Below are 19997 nucleotides of genomic sequence, written 5' to 3'. Positions count from 1 at the left end.
GTTGCTTAGTCTTAGGTCCCTCTACAGTACATCATGAACAGGGTTATGTAGGGTTGGCAGTAACTGTATTTTTTCTTTGTACATAATTATTAACTCCATCAGAGTGAAGGGTCTTTCCATAGATAAGTAAAATACATATTAACCTCATCAGAGTGAAGGGTCTTTCCTTGGGTAAAATACAAGTAATTTGTTGGTAGCCAGACTGAAATAAAATAGTTTTCAAGCAGGTGATTAATTTATGAGCTAGGGGCGACAGCAACATCAGTGATGGTTTGTTGATTGATATAGTATTGATTTGTATGTAGTTTTCTAAGGTGATCAGGTGAGAGGTTTGTAATAAATGGGTACAGAATTATGTAATGTAGCAGCTGTCTTGCACGGTCGCGCACATTTGTGACATAGACGGGCAACTATGCTATACAAGTTCATGCTGTGTTGAAAATGGGTAGACACTTTGAAAATATGCATATTTTCCTGATTCCTCAGGTGACATCGTGGGATCAGGTGTTGGAGGTTCACTAGCCACGATGCCTTTCCAAGTGCTGGAGTCTCTCCTGGAGGCCACTCCCCTGACCACTGATGATGGGGTGTTGCTACGCCGCATGTGTCTTGAGTCAGGGGCCCTCCACCTTATCCTGGCCTGTCTGGCAGCTCTCTCACATCAGGATACACCTGAAGTGGTGACATCTCTGTATCACCAGGTATAATTGTTTTTTGTTCTGGCTGGATGTTTTACCATTTGTTAGTCTGTTTAAAGGTGGGAGGAGTCCTGATATGCCAAGTAGAAAGTGGATGGATATGATAAATGAGTGTATCAATACAAGGTATGGAAGGTAATGGTGTAGGGAGTTGATATGGGATTGAGTGGTTGGGTGATTTATGTATGAACACATGGCAGGTGTGGGTTTGTATCCAAGGGATGGTTGGGGTTTATTGCTCACTTGATGCTACTCAGGGATGAGTGAGGCTGGTCACTCTCATAAATGTCAGGACCAACATGCTTAGTCATGGACCCCTACGCTCTTCATGGGACAGCACTGGAGTAGATGATGAATGAATGAATGAGTGAATTTATTTTTTCTCCAGAATGTACCGATTGGTCTTGTGGTAGCCACAACTCGAGCCACATGCGTTGATGGGCGTGAGAGTCTTGGCGTGCACAGAGGGGAGGGTGACCGCTGCCACTACTGGGCCAAAGGCACTGGGTTTGGCACTGGCAGCACCACACAGAGCTGGGACGTGGAGCAGGCACTGGTCAGGCAGCGGGTTGAGGAGGAGCATGTGGTGTGGCTCGTCAGGCTCTTGGCCAAGTATATCAACCCAGGTCAGTGTTCTTTCTTCATTTTTTTTTATTTAGTTATTATTTATTTATTTATTTTTTTGCCAGGAAGAAGGAACCAGATGCCAGGGGCCAGCAAATTGCTACCTCTAGGAAAAAAACAAGATAACAGGGAGCCAAATTCAAGATCCGTTCATTTTGAGATTCTTGGGCACACTGTGTTTGAAAGACTGGAGATCATAGGCAATAGGAAAAACAGACAGAGGGAGACAGTTCCAGAGTTGACCTGTTGCATATGTGAAGGACTGGGAGTAGTGGCTAACTCTTGCATTACAGAGTTGGACAGAAAAGTGATGAGAATTTGTTGCTAGATGGGCACTACGTGACTGCCGTAGTGGTGGAAGGATGCAAGCAGACAGTTCAGAGGAGCAGTGACCACTGAAGAAGCGATAGAAAAAAAGATAAAGATGCAACAGTGCGGTGAAGAGACAGAGGGTGAAGGGAGCCAGTAAGAGGAGAGTTAATGAGACGAAAAGCCTTTTACTCCTCTCCGTTGAGAAGAGCTGTGTGGTGAGCCTCCCCACACATGAGAGTTGTACTCAACACAAGCGAATAAAACCTGTGTATAAAGTCTGCAACTGTGCTGGGGTTTAAGAAGGCAACATTAGGCTATATTTGTGTATAATGTTGGATTTTATAAGGTTACCTTAGAGTAAGTTAAGAACTTTCTCCACTTGTTGGGAAGTATACATGTTGCATTACTCCAAAGAAAACCCAATAATGGAAATAAATGGGCATAATAATGAGAAGTCCATAAGGGCATATCCCTTCCCTTTTAGATTTGCTTTATTTGAAATATAAATTTCTCTAATATCCAGTGGATGTCCAAATAAGGGAAATTGTTCTGTTGGTGAATACTGTATTTTCAGTAGTTACATAAACGATGTCCTTTTTCTGTAATTCAGTTTTTTTTTTTTTTTTTTTTTTTTTTTTTTTTTACAGTAACAGCTATTTGATATAGAAATAATTGTGTAATTATTTATCTATTTATTTATAATTTTTATTTTACCGGTATTTTTTTCATGTAGGTGACATCTTGCCACCAGAGTTACAACAGGCAAATGGTGGTGAGGCATCCGGTGGGGGCAGTTTTGACTCCCAGGCAGAGGGTGGAGGGGGGTCTTGTGGGTCTCACAGTGACAGCCCCATACTACCCCCCACCATGGCCTCACCCACCTCCCACACGCCCCCAGCCCTTCCTGCACCCCTCCTGCAACTCTTCCAGAACTCAGGCCTCATCACCACCATTGCCTCAAACCTCAGCAACGACTCAGGTTGGCAAACAGTGATTCATGTTGAGCGCCTGGAGTCCTTGGCCCTTGGTACTTGTTGGCTGTCTCTTAACGTCCTCATTAATCCCCTCAGTCCAGTGATGCACTTTATATTCTGTTCTTTCTAACTCCAGTCATCTTTATTCAGCCGGTGTGAGACTTCTCTGCCTGCAGGGATTGGATAAAACCGTCATTAACCCTTTCCTACTTGAGGTTCTGCAGTTCTTGAATAAAATTGTCCTGGGATAGTAAGAATAAAACTGGAAGTGCATTATCAGATTGAAGGGGTAATGAGGATATCATTCATAGTTTTTTTGATACTGCCAGATGGTTCTACGAAGCTGAATAAGAGCATTTGGGGGTAGGATGAATAATATAATAAAGATGTACTAGAATGGAGTTGGTGAAGTAGGAGATTGATCGTATTTTAGAGGCTTGTCATTATTCTTGTTTGAAAATAGTGTCTAGGGTGCATTTTCCTTTTGCTGAGTAGTAATTTATGCTGTTGTTATTATTTGATTGTATTTTTAACTGAGAAGTGAAGATGTTGGCCAGTCCACAAATTCCAGCATATCAAATAAGGATTAATTGTGAGCAGTAGGTGTGGTTAACCTGAATACCATGTTACATAATGCATTCGGTAGCAAGGAGAAGCCAACATGCTTTGCACTCACCATGGGTTCAACCAGTAACCATCAATAGTTGGGGGACTTACATATATCCCCACCGTCTCCAGTGTAAGGATATGGCTGCATCCCTTTATGAATACTAGGAATGAAAATTATTGCAGATTGGTGACTGCTCAACTCATGTGGTTGCCCTGTTAGTGGAAAATAAGGTTAGGATGATGGTGGTGAGGACCAAAAACACTAAACTCTTTCTCTGCATTACAGTGTTGGACATGTCGCGTCACGTGCCTCTGTACCGTGCCCTGTTGGCTCTGGTGCGGGGACTTTCGGTCACCTCTAGCCTGGCCCCGCTGCTCCTTACTCCAAACTCTAGTACTACCCCAGCCAACACCACCAACACTGTTACTTCTGGCACCCCGGACTCAAGCTCTTTACCCTGTATACCAACCCTATTAGAGAAAATGAAGACAACTGTTAATACATACATGGCCAGACTGAGGTGGAAATCATCAAAGTCAGCAACTACGGCCACTGCTGGAAATGGAGGAACCACAGGGGAGGAGCGGACGACGACTGTGGGACCAGCGACGAGAGGAAGCAGCAATAATGGAAGTGGGGGGAACAGCAACAACAGCTCAACAGATGACACGGAACAAGAAGAAGGATTATCGTTAATAGTTCCGGATATTCAGAACACTGCCATGGTAGTTAAGGTATGGAGAGATGAAGGATAATAGTTTATACACTTTTCAGAACTATATCATCTTTATTTCATACCCGTATTCCATTTAAGTTTTTGTGCTGTTTACTATAAGTCTTCTACCATTAAGTAGCTCCATATTCTCTTCCTTATTGTCTTTCTCATACACTTTCCCAATACCATTTATACTTGTGAATGCTTTTTTGCTAGAAGAGGATGTTTGTTTTATACTCTCATTCTTAGTACAGATGTTCACAAAAGCATCCTCAGTACAGATGTTCACAAAATCATCCTCGTTTTCATTTATGCTATACACTCCCTGCACCCCAGTCACACAATCACTACTTTGACTTTTGCAGTCGTGATGTTTGTGACTCCATTTTTAAGCTTACAGTTTTTGCTCTTATCCACTGATGCATGATGTGATTTAATTTGAGTTTGAGCATTTTTAGCGACTTTTATTCATGTACATTAATCTTATCACTGGGAAGATAAACTACATTATTACTTTAAACTAAATCTTTGCTGAGGCTGATGCAACACATCTTGTGAGAATGGGTGCAGAGCCTTTGACCAGGTCTGTTTGAGTGGTCTTGCTGGTATATAAATGTAAAGTGTCAGCTGGAGCATTTTGTTTATATTTACTCTCTTGCAGCTGTGTACAGAGCGGCTCCAGCAGGAAATGGAGCGCGAGGACCAGCCTGATGGGGGAGCAGCTGCCCAACCTCCCTCATCAAAGTCTCTCATGGAAGTCTACCTCAGCACACTTAAGCCTCTTCAGTTTGGTGAGTCATTATCTCTTGATTGTAAGCTCATGGTACTACTTTATAAAAGGTTAACTGTGACAATATTTTGGACCCGAGAAGAATCATATAGAGGCTGGCTTATAGGAGTACATGCATCATGTATGTTAATCTTTGCTGATTGAACTGGTAACATATTAGGGACAGACCAAAGGGAAAAAAACAAAGAAGAAAGAGCCAAAGGCTGGAAGACTGCAAAATGTAGATAGTTCATGCGAGAAAAAAAAAGCTTGTACTGTATTGTAAAAATTTAATGCTTGATTAGTGAATGAATGGATGGCACACTTTGCTTGGCACTCTCTTGATAGTTCATTTGCTTTCATGCTTCTCTTTTCCTCTTTCTGCATCCAACTCCTGCTAAAGTTAGGATGATGATAATTATTAGATGATGATCATGTACTGGTAATGCTTGAATTGGTATGGTGTAACAGATACCTACGAGATGGTGGTGGAGGACAGTGAGCGAGGGATCCGGTTTGTTGTGTCACACCACTATGAGGGATCCGTGCGGGGCGCAGGGGAGCTGTGCACCCCGCGGCGAATGAAGCGACTGGCACAGGAGGCCGTTACACTTTCATCCTCACTCCCGCTCTCATACTCCTCATCTGTCTTTGTTCGCACAGACCTTGACCGGCTGGATATCATGAAGGTAATTCTAATTTAGAGGTAGAAAAATGTTTTCTCTGGCCATGTTTTTGCTTGTGTAGAATGATAGGCTGTCACATTCTTATCCTGACTCTCGATCTTACACTCCACATCTGTCTTTGTTTGTGCAGACCTTGACTGGCTGGATATCATGATGGTGATGTATTGATTTTATTCTAGCTAGATGTAGAAATAATTATCTTTGGCTGTAATTTTGCTTGGGTGGAGGAAGTGGCATCCACTCTTTCATTCTTACTCCCACTGTCATACTTCTCATCTGTGATTGTTCATACAGCCCTTGACCATGTGGACATCATGAAGATAATATGGTAAGTCATATGCATTGATCTCACAGTGATGTGACTTGTTCAGATGGAAGACATGTACTCACATATGGAAATATTGTTGTTATGACCACAGTCATATCTGAAACATGAACCCAGTGGACTGCAAACTGTAGTTGCCCTTCTGCAATATACTGTCCTTTTTTAGGGGGATAGGGAGGGAGTCAAACACTTGCATATCTGGGCAGCTGAGCCAGTGCCACCAGTTTTTGTTCTATTTGGACTCTCTTCAGGTATATGTCCTGTCTTGATTCATACCTGTAGAGGGTGCAGTTCAGGCCAAGTTGTTGAACTTTTTGACAAACAACATTTTCGTATGTGGAAATAATGCTTCCATATCGTATCTTAGCGCTAGGAATATTTTTTGCATACTGTGTTCATTCTGATTGTGTGTGGACTTGTTTTCAGGCCATTTAAGTGAGACAGCCAAAGAGAGGACATGAGCATTTAAGGTATTGTTTTGCATTCAGACACCAGCCCAAGAAAGTAGGTGTCAAGAAATGTGAACCTTGATTTAAAAAAGTAAGATGAAAAGTTAATGTTCATTTGATTCGTCGTATCAGTCATAATCCATACTTTTGTTACTCTGATGTACTGTATATTAATGTTATAGGAGACAAATCATGTTGGAAACTTGAATTGTGATGTTTCAGTATGTTTGAATCAGAAGAAATTGATTTGATATTTGGAAAGCTTGTTAGTCCCCTACCGGTCAAACTGATCAGGGACTATAGGTTTGCAGGGTTCCGTCAGTACATCCAACAACCGTGCACAGGTTTGTATCGGCTCTGTAACTTTCACATGCTTGGACAGATTTTGATATAACTTCACACTATTGTTCCCCATACCATGATGGTGTATTGCGCACAGCAACCAGCCATTTACTCCCAAGGTCAAGGTCACACTTACATTTGTTTACAGTAAGACCTCACTGTAACGGACTGATTGGGGTCAAAGCCATTCCGAAAAAAGCGAAATTCTGATAAAAATGATATCTAGACTTCCCACTGCTAACCCAGACTTTTCCCGATATGTCAGACATTAGTCCGGATCGCACCAACGGTTTTTAAACTGTTTTCACTACCATTACGATACTGTACTGTATTATACCTTCACTAGAATAATCAAATGGTATAATATATGTAATAATACTGTACTGTACACTAATAGACTTGTCTTTTATTTACCTTATTGTGGTGAACATAGCTGAAGTTGTCAGGCAGTCTGGACTGCTTCTGGCTTTTCCGGACTTTTTCTGATAGAGTCACTACTCGTTATACGTTGATTCGGTATACGATAATTCGCTACAACGTTAACGAAAGTTCCACCCCAAAATCCGATTTGCGGTGAATTTCCTGCTATAACGATATTGTCCTCGGAAAATTTCGTACAAAGCGCCATGCACTCACAAGGCGACAGTCGCTTGTCTCAGGCAAAATGGCGGCCCCAGCATGCAGAGCATCGTTTTGGTTCAATTGCGGTCCCGCCATCCCTTCAAAGCCCTGTCCTTTCCACTCGTTCACATGTGCCTTCCTGCTATCGTCACCTCTCAGCCAAGCATCGTGCTACAGTAGGCCCATACGTCGTGTAGCACCAGGCCAACGTTACGCAAGTGTGATTGTTGTGTTGTTGCAACGATTTACTGTACTTGAGTAATGCCGCCTGTATTGGTGTGATAGTGTTTGTTTTGGTTCTGGAGACGACTTGGGCCGACAGAGGAAGTGATTAAGGTGGGTTGTCATTTTTGTTTCAGTCTTGGGTAGGTGACTTTGGGAAGTTGAGTTGACATAACCCCCCTTTTATAACATGTTTCAATCTCCTGATTTATGATAAAATTGTTATACGTTCAGGTATGACCTGACATAACCCCATCGTATAATGAGTAGTGACTGTATATAGGAATTTAGTCTGGTAGCTCCTCGATTCTGATAAAAGCGAATTCCGGTCTATGGAAGTCCATTATATCGAGGTCTTACTGTATTTTTCATCATTATACAACTGATTCCAATCTGATTCCAATTATCGGATAATTTATCCCTTCCGATACCGATATTAATTGGTTATTGCTTGCCAATTTACAGCACTTAGGCTTTACATATCCATAGTGTGTACACAGTACATATGTATTGGTATCCTGCCCACATTGTATACACAGTACATATGTTTATGGTTATAATCTGGTTGGGGACTTTTTATTGCTTGGCAATACTTTATTCACTAGGTATTACTATTTTAGTTAGTTATCCCTTAACATCCGCAGTTTTAACATACAGGGTTTGAATATCCGCAGATGGCTACAGAAAAAAAAAAATCTCACTGAACTCTGCTGACACTGTAACATTATCCCAGGCACAGTTCGTGGCTGTTTTAGTACAGTAATGCCATTGTCCAGTGAATGAAATATACTGTAACACACTTCCTTTTGGAGGGAGCTGTGATGACCACAGTAGTCAGAAGAGGCCATGCAGGAGTACACTATTCATTATTTTTAACTTTTAGTGTTCTTGTATTAAAGAAAGTAGTTGTTTAGTGTTCTTGTATTAAATAAAGTAGTTGTAAACATGCACATAGGGTTTTTCTTTAGTTATATAAGGAAATGGGGGGTCCAGAGGAGTTTTTAAGGGGGGGCAGCAGATATCCACGGATTTTTAACGTTCACAGGTGTCTTTGTTATCTAACCCCCGCGGATGTTAAGGAATGACTGTATTACCATTTCATCCAATCCCTTTTGCCACATTAGGAGCATAGGGACCCAGAACTGCACCACTTGGTCCTGACATTTAAGTTAAGGGTGACCAGTTTCACTTAATGCCAAATGGCATTATGTGAGCAGTAAGCCCCAACTTAATTATATCTTTGTGTTGTAGGTGCTTATCACGGGACCTGAGGACACTCCGTATGCCAATGGGTGCTTTGAGTTTGATGTTTACTTTCCTGTCGACTATCCCACCTCACCCCTCCACATCAACCTGCAGACAACTGGCGAGGGCAGGGTAAGAACACTTTTTTTTTTTTTTTTTTTTTTTTTTTTTTTTTTGATAACAGAACGGAGGAAGGAAAAACAAATGGGGGAAAAAAAAAAAATCCATACACCAGATTACTGGTGTCCTCTCTTCATAAAATATCTGTAACAGTTAGACTTGAACAGTTGTGGGTTGAAATTTGGAGGAAAACAATTCTGGGGAAGCGAGTTCCAGAGAGATGCAGTTCGGGGAATGAAAGAATTCTGATAGGCAGAAGTTCTGCAATATGGTTGAGTGACATTCCAGTCATGAGCTTTACCAGATGCCCGTGTAGCACGAGGGAAGGCATGGAGAGGTGGCACCATGGACGCAACTTCCTCTGAGCATTTGCCAAAAAAATATCTGTAAAATAATGCAAGGGAGGCAACATTCCTTCTTACTTGCAGGGGAGATAGTTTATATGTAATGGCAGGGTTGTTAATGATTCTAACAGCATTATTCTGAATTTTGTCTAGTTGTCTTAATGCAACCTCCCCACAACCATTCCACAAGGGTGAGCAATATTCAAGCTGAGAGCGCACATGACTCTTATATTTTATAGCTAACTGCTCATCGGCGAAGAAGTTACGGACTCTGTACAATAATCCAAGTTTCTTTGAGGCGGTTTTAGCAAGTGATCTGACATGAGAGGTCCAGCTGAGGGTACTGTTAAGTGAGACACCAAGAATTTCAATACTTTTGGAGATGGGAATATTAGTAGCACTGAAGGTAATGTATGAATCTGGCAATATGTGTCTCTTAGTAAACTGTATATATTTAGTTTTACTAGCATTAAAAGAGACAAGGTTGTTTTGTCCCCATTCACTGATTGTAGCTAGATCTTGACTTAAGGAGATGGCTGTACTGAGTTGAGAGGTAGAGATATTAGACTTTGTAAATGGATGTCTGAGTGTGAATGAACTATGTAGTGTTGAGTCATCTGCATATGAGTGAATGGGATTGTGAGTGACAGATAAGAGATCATTAATATGAACCAGAAATAGGGTTGGTGTCAGAACTGATCCCTGCGGCACGCTGGCGTTAATTGAGTGGAAATTCGAATATACATCATCTGCTTTTACTCTTATTTTCCTGTCACTAAGATAAGAAGAAATCAAAGGATGTTTGACCCGTTTGACAAGGAAAACGGAGATAAAACAAAAAGGTGATGATGATGATAATTGATGATTAAATATTAACCCTTAAGATGGTGATGATGATGATGATGATGACGATGATGATAATGGATTAAATATTAACCCTTGAGTAACCATTAAATTTGTACATTTTATAAATGCCGTTACATTTTGTTCACTCTACTGTATTCTGACACCTGTACTGTGGATTCTTCCGACTCCTGTTTTTGTAAATACAGGTAGGAGTAGAAGGATGATGGTAGCTGAAGTCTTATATTATAATTCTTCACCAGCTTCACTCCGTTTCTGACTCACCTTACCTAGAAAGTCCCCCCTGAAATGTCTAACACACAGTAATTAGGATTATGATGATGATAATAGGAATTGAATACTTATATTTGATCATTTTGATCTGTTCACTAATTTCTCTGTCGTCTTAAATCACCTTTACCCAGAAAGTCCACCCTGAAACATCTAACACTTGCCTTTGTTTATTGGTAGGTGCGCTTCAACCCGAACCTGTACCAGGACGGGAAAGTGTGCCTGAGTATCCTCAATACCTGGCATGGCCGCCCTGAGGAGAAGTGGAACCCTCAGACGTCATCGCTTCTCCAGGTATGACCTCTCCTCAAGCACAAAAATACTTTTACTAACCAAAGCCAACACAGCTGACAAACTCGGGAACAATCTTCCTTGTTCTTTCAACTCAGGAAGTCTTTTTTGGTCTTATCTCCATCTGTTTCTGACCTTGTCTTTCAGTCTGTTCACTGCCAGTGGGATCTATGGACCCTATTTCTGTCACTTGAGATTTGACCCACCTATACAGGTACAGATGTCTGGAAGATTTTTTAGAATGTAGGGTAAAGAGTGTATGTTACATTTTCTGCATTTAGGCCAGCAGTTTTTTTTATCACAGAGAGGTTGTGTACACTTTCGAGAGACCTTGAAGGTGCACACATGTGAGAACACGTGAGTGTCTGCTGTGGATGAGATCAAATCCAAACCCATACTCAAAGTTTCATATAATTAATTGCAAAGTTGCTTTGAAGCCAAAAATGATTTTGTTTTTTCTGCTAATGTCTCAGTAATGAATATTTCCCCCCCCCCCCCACTTAAGGTAACATTCCACCAGTATACATCATAAGATTTAAGTGAGGGCATAGTGTACTTTAACACAATGACAACTTATGTGTTACATATCCATGTTAGCAATAGAAATGGGAAGTTGATGATGTCAGCACTCTTGATGAGGCACTACAAGATCGGATGTTGCAAAGATAAGTTGCCTGGTGGTACCTAGGGTGCCAGTTAGTGGTACTGTGGAAAGGTTGGACTTACAAGAGGGAATTGGAAGGTTTTTAATTATTTAATGCTACCAGGGGCATTGACCAATCACCTTAATTTTGTAGACTACAGAAGAGTTACATTAGGCCCCAGCACCTATCAAGGGATAATCTGGAATTAGATATGACTAATCAGACAAGCTGCATGTAGGTAAGGTTTCCGTCTTTCCAACAGGTGCTCGTATCAATCCAGAGCCTTATCTTTGTGAGTGAGCCATACTTCAATGAGCCTGGGTATGAGAGGTCTCGTGGCACCACAACTGCAATGCAGAATTCACGAGAGTATGACGCCAATATCCGTGCTGCGACAGTCAAATGGGCGATGCTTAACCAATTGCGTAACCCATCTCCCTGCTTCAAAGAGGTCAGTTAGTGTGAGTTTTTAAGGGATAAAAATGTATGTTCTTTTTGGTGTATGTACTTGTAACTCCTTAACACTTAATATCTAAGCTGAATGCACACGATTGCCAAATGCTGACTTAGCTTATCTCAAATTGCGGAATTTTACCATCTCATAATGACCCTCATTAAAACCATCTTTCATATCATAGCGCACCAGTTCACCAGATATAACCAGTATATCAGTCAGTCAGACAGTCAAAATGATGCCATACTGACTCTGCAGGAACCTCTTATACTTGGGTGGGTCGTGCAGACTCTGATGGTGTACTGTTGGCTGTAAAAATATCAAATGCCAAAAGTAGCAGGTTACTTCTTAACAATTACTGGAAACTCTTGAGATAAAAGCTGTGCAGATTATGTAACAAATATGTATTTGTTTGAGTATCTCAGTTTGGATATTGAGTCTGTGCTGGTGTGTGAGCTCCTGTCTACAAGTGAGGATTATAACCACACATCATCTCACAATACTCCATGTACTCTAACTTGGCCTAAATTTACCTTGTTTTACTCTTCAATGCTGAATAAATTGACACTAAAATATGATGCTGACAATAAGAAAGTGCTGAGGAAAGGATGTTGAGCCATAGCATTGTCTTTATCTACCAGTGAGTTATGAGAAATAAGCTGGTAAAACAAAAACATCTGGGTCAAGTTAGGGTAGAAGAAGAATAGTGCCTCACAGAGTTAGTGGTTGCCAGCCAAATATCCTGTGCATCCTCTGGTAACATCCATTTGAAGTACTGTCCACAACTCGACTAATGCAGCAGAAGCAACTGGAATGTGTATGTTTAGTTATCATAAGATTTTGAACTTGTGCAAATTTATATCCATTAGGGATGGTAATGTATACCGTTATGATGGTTAATGGCCAAAGATTCCATTTGCCAGTTTCAGTGATTCTGTTACTCTTTGTATTATTGAACTTTAAACTTGAGTAGTTGTGCTGCAATAATTAAGAGGGTGCTACATATGCTTAGTCATTATCTCTTCCATTAGACACATTGATCTAAGTTTTTATTACCTGGTACTGTAAGGAACTGCTTAATATGAGCAAGTGTCATTCCTGTGACAGGTTATTGAGCGTCACTTCTGGCTGAAGCACAAAGAAATCTTGGAGCAGGTAGAGAGCTGGATCACTAATATGGAATCTCTGAGTGAGAACAGGCGAGCCGGCAAGACCATTGCACACAACACCGTGGGACTCAAGGTAACTCATGCTTGTGTAGCCTTTTCCCCCCCCCCCCAGCAACAGTTTTTATATATATATATATATATATATATATAGCTATCATCTTCATCATCATCCGGACCTCCTTTCCTACCTTAAGGCGGGGTGAGGAGATGCAGTGTCCAGACAGCCCAAGTTTGCCCAGCCCAGTGGACCATGCTTCCATTCACTCATCATTCAAGCCCCCAGAATCCTGGCTCTGTCTGACATGCCAAAAACATTCACCACATTCTGTAGCTTCACATAGACGTATCCGATAGTCAGTCTGAAAGCTGTCACGTTAAAAAGGGGTGCCAAATCCCTGGTCATGCACTTCATATCACAACATTCATCCAGCCAGCCCAATCTCTTGTCAGTCCCCTAGCCTCACCGACTTCCATACGTCTTTTCCTCACACACACATCCACCATATTCCTCCACCTTCTCCATGGCCTACCTTGCCTCCTCCCTCCTTCAAATTCACTCAGATATACCTTTTTCAACACTCTTTTGTTATCCGTTCCCTCCACGTGATAATACCATCTCAGTGCACTCTTCAGTTCTTGTGTCCACAGACTTCGTCACTCCACATCTTTCATGAATCACATTATTTCATAACTTATCCACTCTCTGTACTCCACATGCATTCCTCATAAGTCCCATCTCCATTGCTCTTATTCTTGACTTGTCATTTTCATTTCATACCATAGTCTCACATCCATATGATAAAGTTGGCACTAACACTCTTTCATGTAAGCCTCGTTCAGCTGCAACACTCAAGCCTCTGTTTCTTATCAAGGCCTTCATAGCACCAGCTACTTTCCTACCTTGTGTCTCTCTACTTTTCACTTCTTTTGCACATTTCCCTCACTTTTCTATCACTGTACCCAGGTATATGAACTCTTCACACCAATTCCAGCCTCTCTCCTTTCACTGTAACATTACACTGGGAGTCACCTCCTGTGTCAGTAATCATCACTTTACTTTTTCTACGTTTACTCTCAAGGCGCGACGCTCACAAACATCAGCAAAAGTCTGCACTAGTCTACCAAGTTCTTGTGTAGTATTTGCAAGTAGTACTGCATCATCAGCATACAACAAATTTGAGATATTCCATCCATCACCATTCATTACCAGCACCATCTCTTTCTCCGTTAGTCATGTTTTTAGTTCTCTCATCACCCCATTCCACATTGAACAACCATGGGGACATCACACAACCTTGTCACATGCTCACACTAATCGTGAACCATTCACATAGATGCCCATTTACCCTTATACATGCTTCACTACCATCATACATATATATATATATATATATACACAAATATGCATCGCTATAAGAAATCTCTGCAACCGAGCAGATTCATCTGGCAGTGAAGAAATAATAAATAAAAATAAAAATAAGTTAAAAAAGAAGACATCTTACCAAATGGATTATTTAAGATTGTTTATAACCTCTACACTAAGAGAGGCCTCTCCTAAATCATATATGATAGTGTGGAAGTGTCCAGGAAAATTTAAATATATCTTAATGAAGTAGTAAAGGCATGTTTTCTGTCAGGTTTCAGTACAGGCTACTTGTTTTTATTTCAGTTGTGGTAAAGCAAGAGATTGCAACATATTTTTGTAAGAAAATACATACATACTTTTGAGTAACTATCTATCTATTGCCAGATGCCTTAATCCCATAAAGGGGGTGGCCACAAAGAAATTGCCTCCATGTCTCTTCATTGCCCTGCTCCCAGCTCACACCCCCCTCTCTCATATACCTTTCCACTCTATCCCTCCATCTCATCCTTGGCCTCCCCCTCCGTCTCCCCCCCTCCACCTCACTCACATACACTCTCCTCATCAGTGTCTCACTCTCCATCCTCTCCACATGGCCAAACCACCTCAGTGTGTTTCTTCTGACGCTTCCCATCACATCCACATCCTCACCACAATGCTCCTCCACTTCCTCATTTGTCAGTCTCTCTCTCCACTTGACTCCACATGCTCCTTTCGAATAACTCATTTCCAGTGCTCTCACTCTTGACTTCTCCCCCTCCAAGGTCCAAGCTTCGCTTCCATACGTTAGAGTTGGTATCACAATGCTGTCATGTAGTAGCTTTTTCACTTCCATGCTGTTATCACCGCTCTCAAGGAACCAGCTACCTTTCTTCCCTGTTGTACCCTTTCAAGCACTTCACCCTCTAAACTTCCATCCTTACTCATCTCACCACCTAAGTACTTAAATGCACTCACATGGTGAGTAACTGTTCTTTAAAATATTTCACTTATGTTTGTATAATTAGGAAAAGTATTAAAAACTTTCTTTTTTTTTTAATAAGTCAGTTAAGTTGAAATAATCGTATGGTGATTCAAAGAACCAATAGTTCCATTACCCTGTACCATTACATTGCCTCAAGGTTATCACTGTTTTAAGCATAATCTTACCCATACAAAACTAGTTTTTTGGTGTCATACTGGTATCACTGTTTACGCATCTCTAATGATGATACATTGAGTAATATATAATGTAATTTGTTTTTTTTTTTTTTTCATTGATAGAGTTGACCTCACAAATAAAGTTGTATAGTTTTGCTTTGCTTCTGTTATTAAGACTTCAACATACTTGCATATGTCAGCCTTGGTCATCTAATAGTGGCTTTCCGTACTGCTCAGTATCTGGCAGTCTCCCTGTTCAGTCCCTTATCCTTGAGGTCACTCACTTATGACCTAGTCTCAGGTCTTCTTTGGTCTGCATCTTGCAGCCTTTCCCACGGCGTTCACACCTCTCACCATCTACGCTCAGTTGTCATCTTCCATCCTCTCAATTAATGTCCTGTTCTTTCTCTCAACCCCACAGTGTCATTCCAGCCCCCCACCCCACCAGGCCCCTCTTTCAAGGATGCACTACATATCCATGTAATCATTATCATTTCTGTACCAGGTATGCTTGAGCCTATGAATATCCTCTTCCTTTACTGCCCAGGTTTCACCACTGTATAGGATTATATTCCTAATGCTTACTACATACAATGACCTTTTAGCACAGAGGGAGAGCCCTCTCAGTGTCAGAAGAGGCAACAGCTCCATGAACTTCCTCCAGCCACTCCTTACCCTAGCCACAGAGCTAGAGATGCAGCCCTACTTCCAGCATATAACATGTCCCCCAAATAGCAGAACAACTTCACACCCTCAAGAGACTCCAGGAGGAACATTCTTTTCACACCTTTCAATCTCTGCATGCTATCACCGACAGACAGCACACATGAAATCAGCATTATTTTGCAGCCTACCTCTAATACCAGTACATCTCTTATGCACCCACTTATCACAACAGTGCACAAGTTGGAGTTACTTCCGACACCCTTATTACAGGACCCAAATATTTGCATTTTATGCTTTTGCAGAAAAACTTCCAGCTGCTAAAAGAGGAGTTTCGTAAGATGACTCCACCTGCGGGTCTGGAGAACATCCCTCTATCCTCCAACCTAACTACTTGCAAGTCCCCTGTAGCATCATTCAGGGAGTCCCAGGCCCTGGAGAAAGAACGGGAGGGGGTACCAGGAGATAAGGAAAAGGAAGTGCGTGGTGCCACAGGGATGCAAGCAGGAGGGCCGGTGCGGACTCGAGTGAGGAAGACTTCACGAGCCAACCTCTTTATGAGTAAACCACATGGTGAAGGAAGTAAACATGGCCTCCATGCTGCTTCTAAGGCCAGTAATGGTGGCTTAACCTCAATGGACCCTATCACAAGCACCACTGGCAAGCCTCCACAGCTGGCTCTTCCACCTCAGGAGGCTGGAGCAGGTGGACTAGGTGCTGTGGCAGGGGTGGGTCTGGGGGACACAATTCCAGTGACAGTGATACCCACACTCTGGCCTGACTCAGACAGTAATAAAGTAGATGGTGATATGGATAGTGAAGTATGCAACCATGTGAACCACTCTAGTTCCTCAGTGACTGATGCAGCGCCAGACTCAGGAGAGGCAGCTGGAACTCCCTGCTAGCATCCACACCTGCCCCTTCCTATACTAAGACCAAGTTTCCTGCAGTAGTATGGTGCACTTTATTTTAATCATAATTCAAAGTTTAGATATTTTAGTTTTCAAGTAACCAGAGAAAATTAATGAACTATAGCTATTCAAATTCTAGCTGTTTTAGTTTTCTAGAAATTGGATAAATGGAAATTGTACCATACATTTTAGTGGTCTTCACCTGAGCTTGAGTGACAAGTCTTGAGCACATTCCAGAGGCTGGTATGGTTACTGGTCTGGGTTGAAGGTGAGCCAGTGCTGTGCAGGAGGAGGCCGAAGTGATGACTGTGATTTAAGTGATAATAGTTGAAAGTGATGATTCGTTCAGTGAGTCCAGAGACCACTTAGCAGTACACCCACGTACTGTGCATTTAGGATCTGACACGACAGTTGACTTGTTCTACAAAGTGTAAGAAATTCATTGTGATTCTGTCAGAACTTGATACACAATTATTTAGCAATTGTCTGCATGACTTGTGTTGGCTAGTCAGTGTGTGAATTGTGTTCAGTGTGACTAATTGTATCTTTCAGTTTCATAATGCATTGTACTCACTAACACATAAGAAACATATGGATATGTGCTGTACAAATTAATTCTTATTGCCTATATGTGATGTGCATAGAAGAGTATGACATGAGGGTTGAGTGAGAGTTAGCGAGGTTTCAGTAATCACAAGTGGTGAAAAACATTGCCTTCTGAGTGTGACTTGTAGAATGTGATTGTTGTTTATAATTTCTTGTCTAGCTCTCAGGTACTGTATATTCATCATGCCTTTACTGAAGTGGTCATCAGGGGAATGGCATGAAAGCTGATATAAGATGATCATATTTGCATATCGTGATCTATAAGGAGAAATTTGTAAAAAATGAATTCTTATTCACTTGGTATAGCTTATAATAGTTTTGTAAATATATATTAATGTCAACAGTTTAGTTAAGTAAAAATAACATTATGTACAAGCTCTTAATTTAGACCCACATGGTCATTTCTTGCGGCTCCCAGGCCGTAATGTTTTTGCACATTTGTTTTTTTACAAGGGCACCTGGTGGTCAAGTGGTTAGAATGCCCCAGTCAGAATGATTGCCCTCCTTAGGTTTGATTCCCAAGAGGTGACTAGAGGCTTTTTGATCGTGTAATGCCACAAGGGAAGTAAGCTGGACAAATGCCCTTAAATGTACAGGACTAGGGTAGCTTAGCCTGAGACCTGTACACTCTTTGAAGGTGTAAAATGGGTTGGGCTGTTACCATTATCGTTGTTTCACAATGCCCTGTACTTGTGTTGTCATTTTGTGGAAGATGAAGCTGGGTATCGTTCAAAGAGAGTAATCTGTAAATAAACAAGTGATCCTGCTGGCTGGGCATCTGTAACAGACGAAAGACATTCAGTTGCGGAAATTAATATCAGTCCACATCCTTACAGGAAGTGATGAGGCAGTGAGCAGACATCATCATCATTATTATTATTATCATCGTCCAGCCCTCTTTTCCCACCTTAGGATGGGATATGGTAGCTGGAAACCCAGTGATGCGATATTCAGAGCCCCCCAAACTCTTGAGGATATTATGCAAATACTGTATTTCGTAAATCATAATTTTTTGACCGAGAAGTGGATTGATATTTTTGTCCGAAACTATGCAGTCATCCACAAGTCATATTGTTGATCCCGGTTCACCCCACCACCCTGCCCAAACCTTCTTCACCCAAAGTTCCTTACTAACCTGAAGCCCTTCTTGAGTTATTGTCAAGGAAATTTGTCTCTCATATGTTTCAAATTAACTTTCTTACACTGTCCTACATTTCAGATTAACTGTCTTACACTCCCCTATGTTTCAGATTAACTGTCTTACACTCCCCTACATTTCGGATTAACTTTCTTATGCTCCTGCATTTCAGATTAATTGTCTTACACTCTCCTACATTTGAGGTTCACTGTTTTACACCCTCCTGCATTTCAGATTAATTGTCTTACACTCTCCTACATTTGAGGTTCACTGTCTTACACCCTCCTGCATTTCAGATTAACAGTCTTATGCTGTCTTACACTCTCCTACATTTCAGGTTAATTTTCTTAAAACTCATTATGTTTCAATGTCACTGTCGTACTCTGAAAGGCTTTGCATCAGACCGGAGTTGACGACATGACATATGGATAACTGTGCACGACTGATTCACGTAGGTTGCTGACACACAAAGGAAACTCAGGCAACATGTCAGGAAAATAGTAAGGTATGTCAGCTAAAATACTGAGTCACTGAATGAGGGCGGGGTAAGGTACATTGTAAATAACTAATGCACAACTGAAACTGGTTAATCCCTTGTAGCGTGTAGAGACTTGCATCTGAGCTGAGTCTGAGAAATATGAGAAAGCTCAGAGTCCCTGCCAGGTCAGTGCTCCACATAGTCGACAGTCAAGTCAGCTTGGGGATTAAATTTTTGTGGATATTGGTGAACCTAATTTCACCTATGCCAAAGCAGTTTAATTATTCTTTTAACTGTACTACCTGTATAGTATGTATATTTTTATTTTTTATTATTTGTAAAATGATTTTCAAGTGGGTATTCAATAAAGGAAATAAATTATTTTTACTTGACTCAAATATTTTTGTTTTCATAAGTAGCATAATGTTTTAAGCTTGTGTTCAGTTATTCTTCAGCTAGCTTTTTCAGCATTTGTACCATCATATCATACCACCCATGCTGTCACGCCATCATTCATATCATTGTTTATACACTCCTATGTAACCCATATGATGCTTGCATGCTCAGTACCTTATATCAAGTGGAAAATAATACAGTACCTTCATAAACAAACAAATTATACAAGCCATTACTAAGGTTGGGATTGTTTTTTTCCTTTTGGATCTAAAATCATTGCAGTATTTGTAGGGGGAAGTTACATACTGTACAGGCAACTTTCACTTAACGTTGTTCTTGTAAACGATATTTCTCTTTAACAGTGCTGGCTTTCCTCCCCTCCCCACACCTTTCTGGATAATGGTGCCCTGCTTTATGATGATGATGGCCAGGAGGGGGAGAAATAAATTTAGTGTTTTATTAGCTATGAAGGAAAAATTAGTACATGACTGTGATTAATAAAGTGATGTTACTGGGAGTAAATCTGAGTGCAAGTTGGCCTAGCCTTTACCATC

The 19997-nt window shown here is 41.1% G+C and overlaps 1 protein-coding gene across 1 annotated transcript in view; it reads left to right on the top strand.

Moving 5' to 3' along the window:
• The window catches only part of Bruce (BIR repeat containing ubiquitin-conjugating enzyme), a 131833-nt gene extending 112150 nt beyond the window's left edge, over positions 1 to 19683 (top strand). The window contains exons 61-71 of the mRNA XM_080284846.1: positions 487 to 701; positions 1087 to 1324; positions 2368 to 2613; positions 3504 to 3952; positions 4595 to 4724; positions 5174 to 5391; positions 8599 to 8724; positions 10371 to 10484; positions 11388 to 11576; positions 12687 to 12821; positions 16220 to 19683. Of these exons, the coding sequence (XP_080140972.1) occupies positions 487 to 701; positions 1087 to 1324; positions 2368 to 2613; positions 3504 to 3952; positions 4595 to 4724; positions 5174 to 5391; positions 8599 to 8724; positions 10371 to 10484; positions 11388 to 11576; positions 12687 to 12821; positions 16220 to 16819 (2660 nt within the window). The 3' untranslated portion in view covers positions 16820 to 19683. The remainder of the gene's footprint in view (positions 1 to 486; positions 702 to 1086; positions 1325 to 2367; positions 2614 to 3503; positions 3953 to 4594; positions 4725 to 5173; positions 5392 to 8598; positions 8725 to 10370; positions 10485 to 11387; positions 11577 to 12686; positions 12822 to 16219) is intronic.
• The last annotated feature ends 314 nt before the right edge of the window (positions 19684 to 19997 follow it).

Source organism: Coenobita brevimanus, chromosome 103, assembly GCF_032717465.1.
Source record: "Coenobita brevimanus isolate Jiangsu-jjx chromosome 103, ASM3271746v2, whole genome shotgun sequence".
NCBI lineage: Eukaryota > Metazoa > Arthropoda > Malacostraca > Decapoda > Coenobitidae > Coenobita > Coenobita brevimanus.
This window is presented reverse-complemented; position numbering and strand designations above follow the sequence as displayed.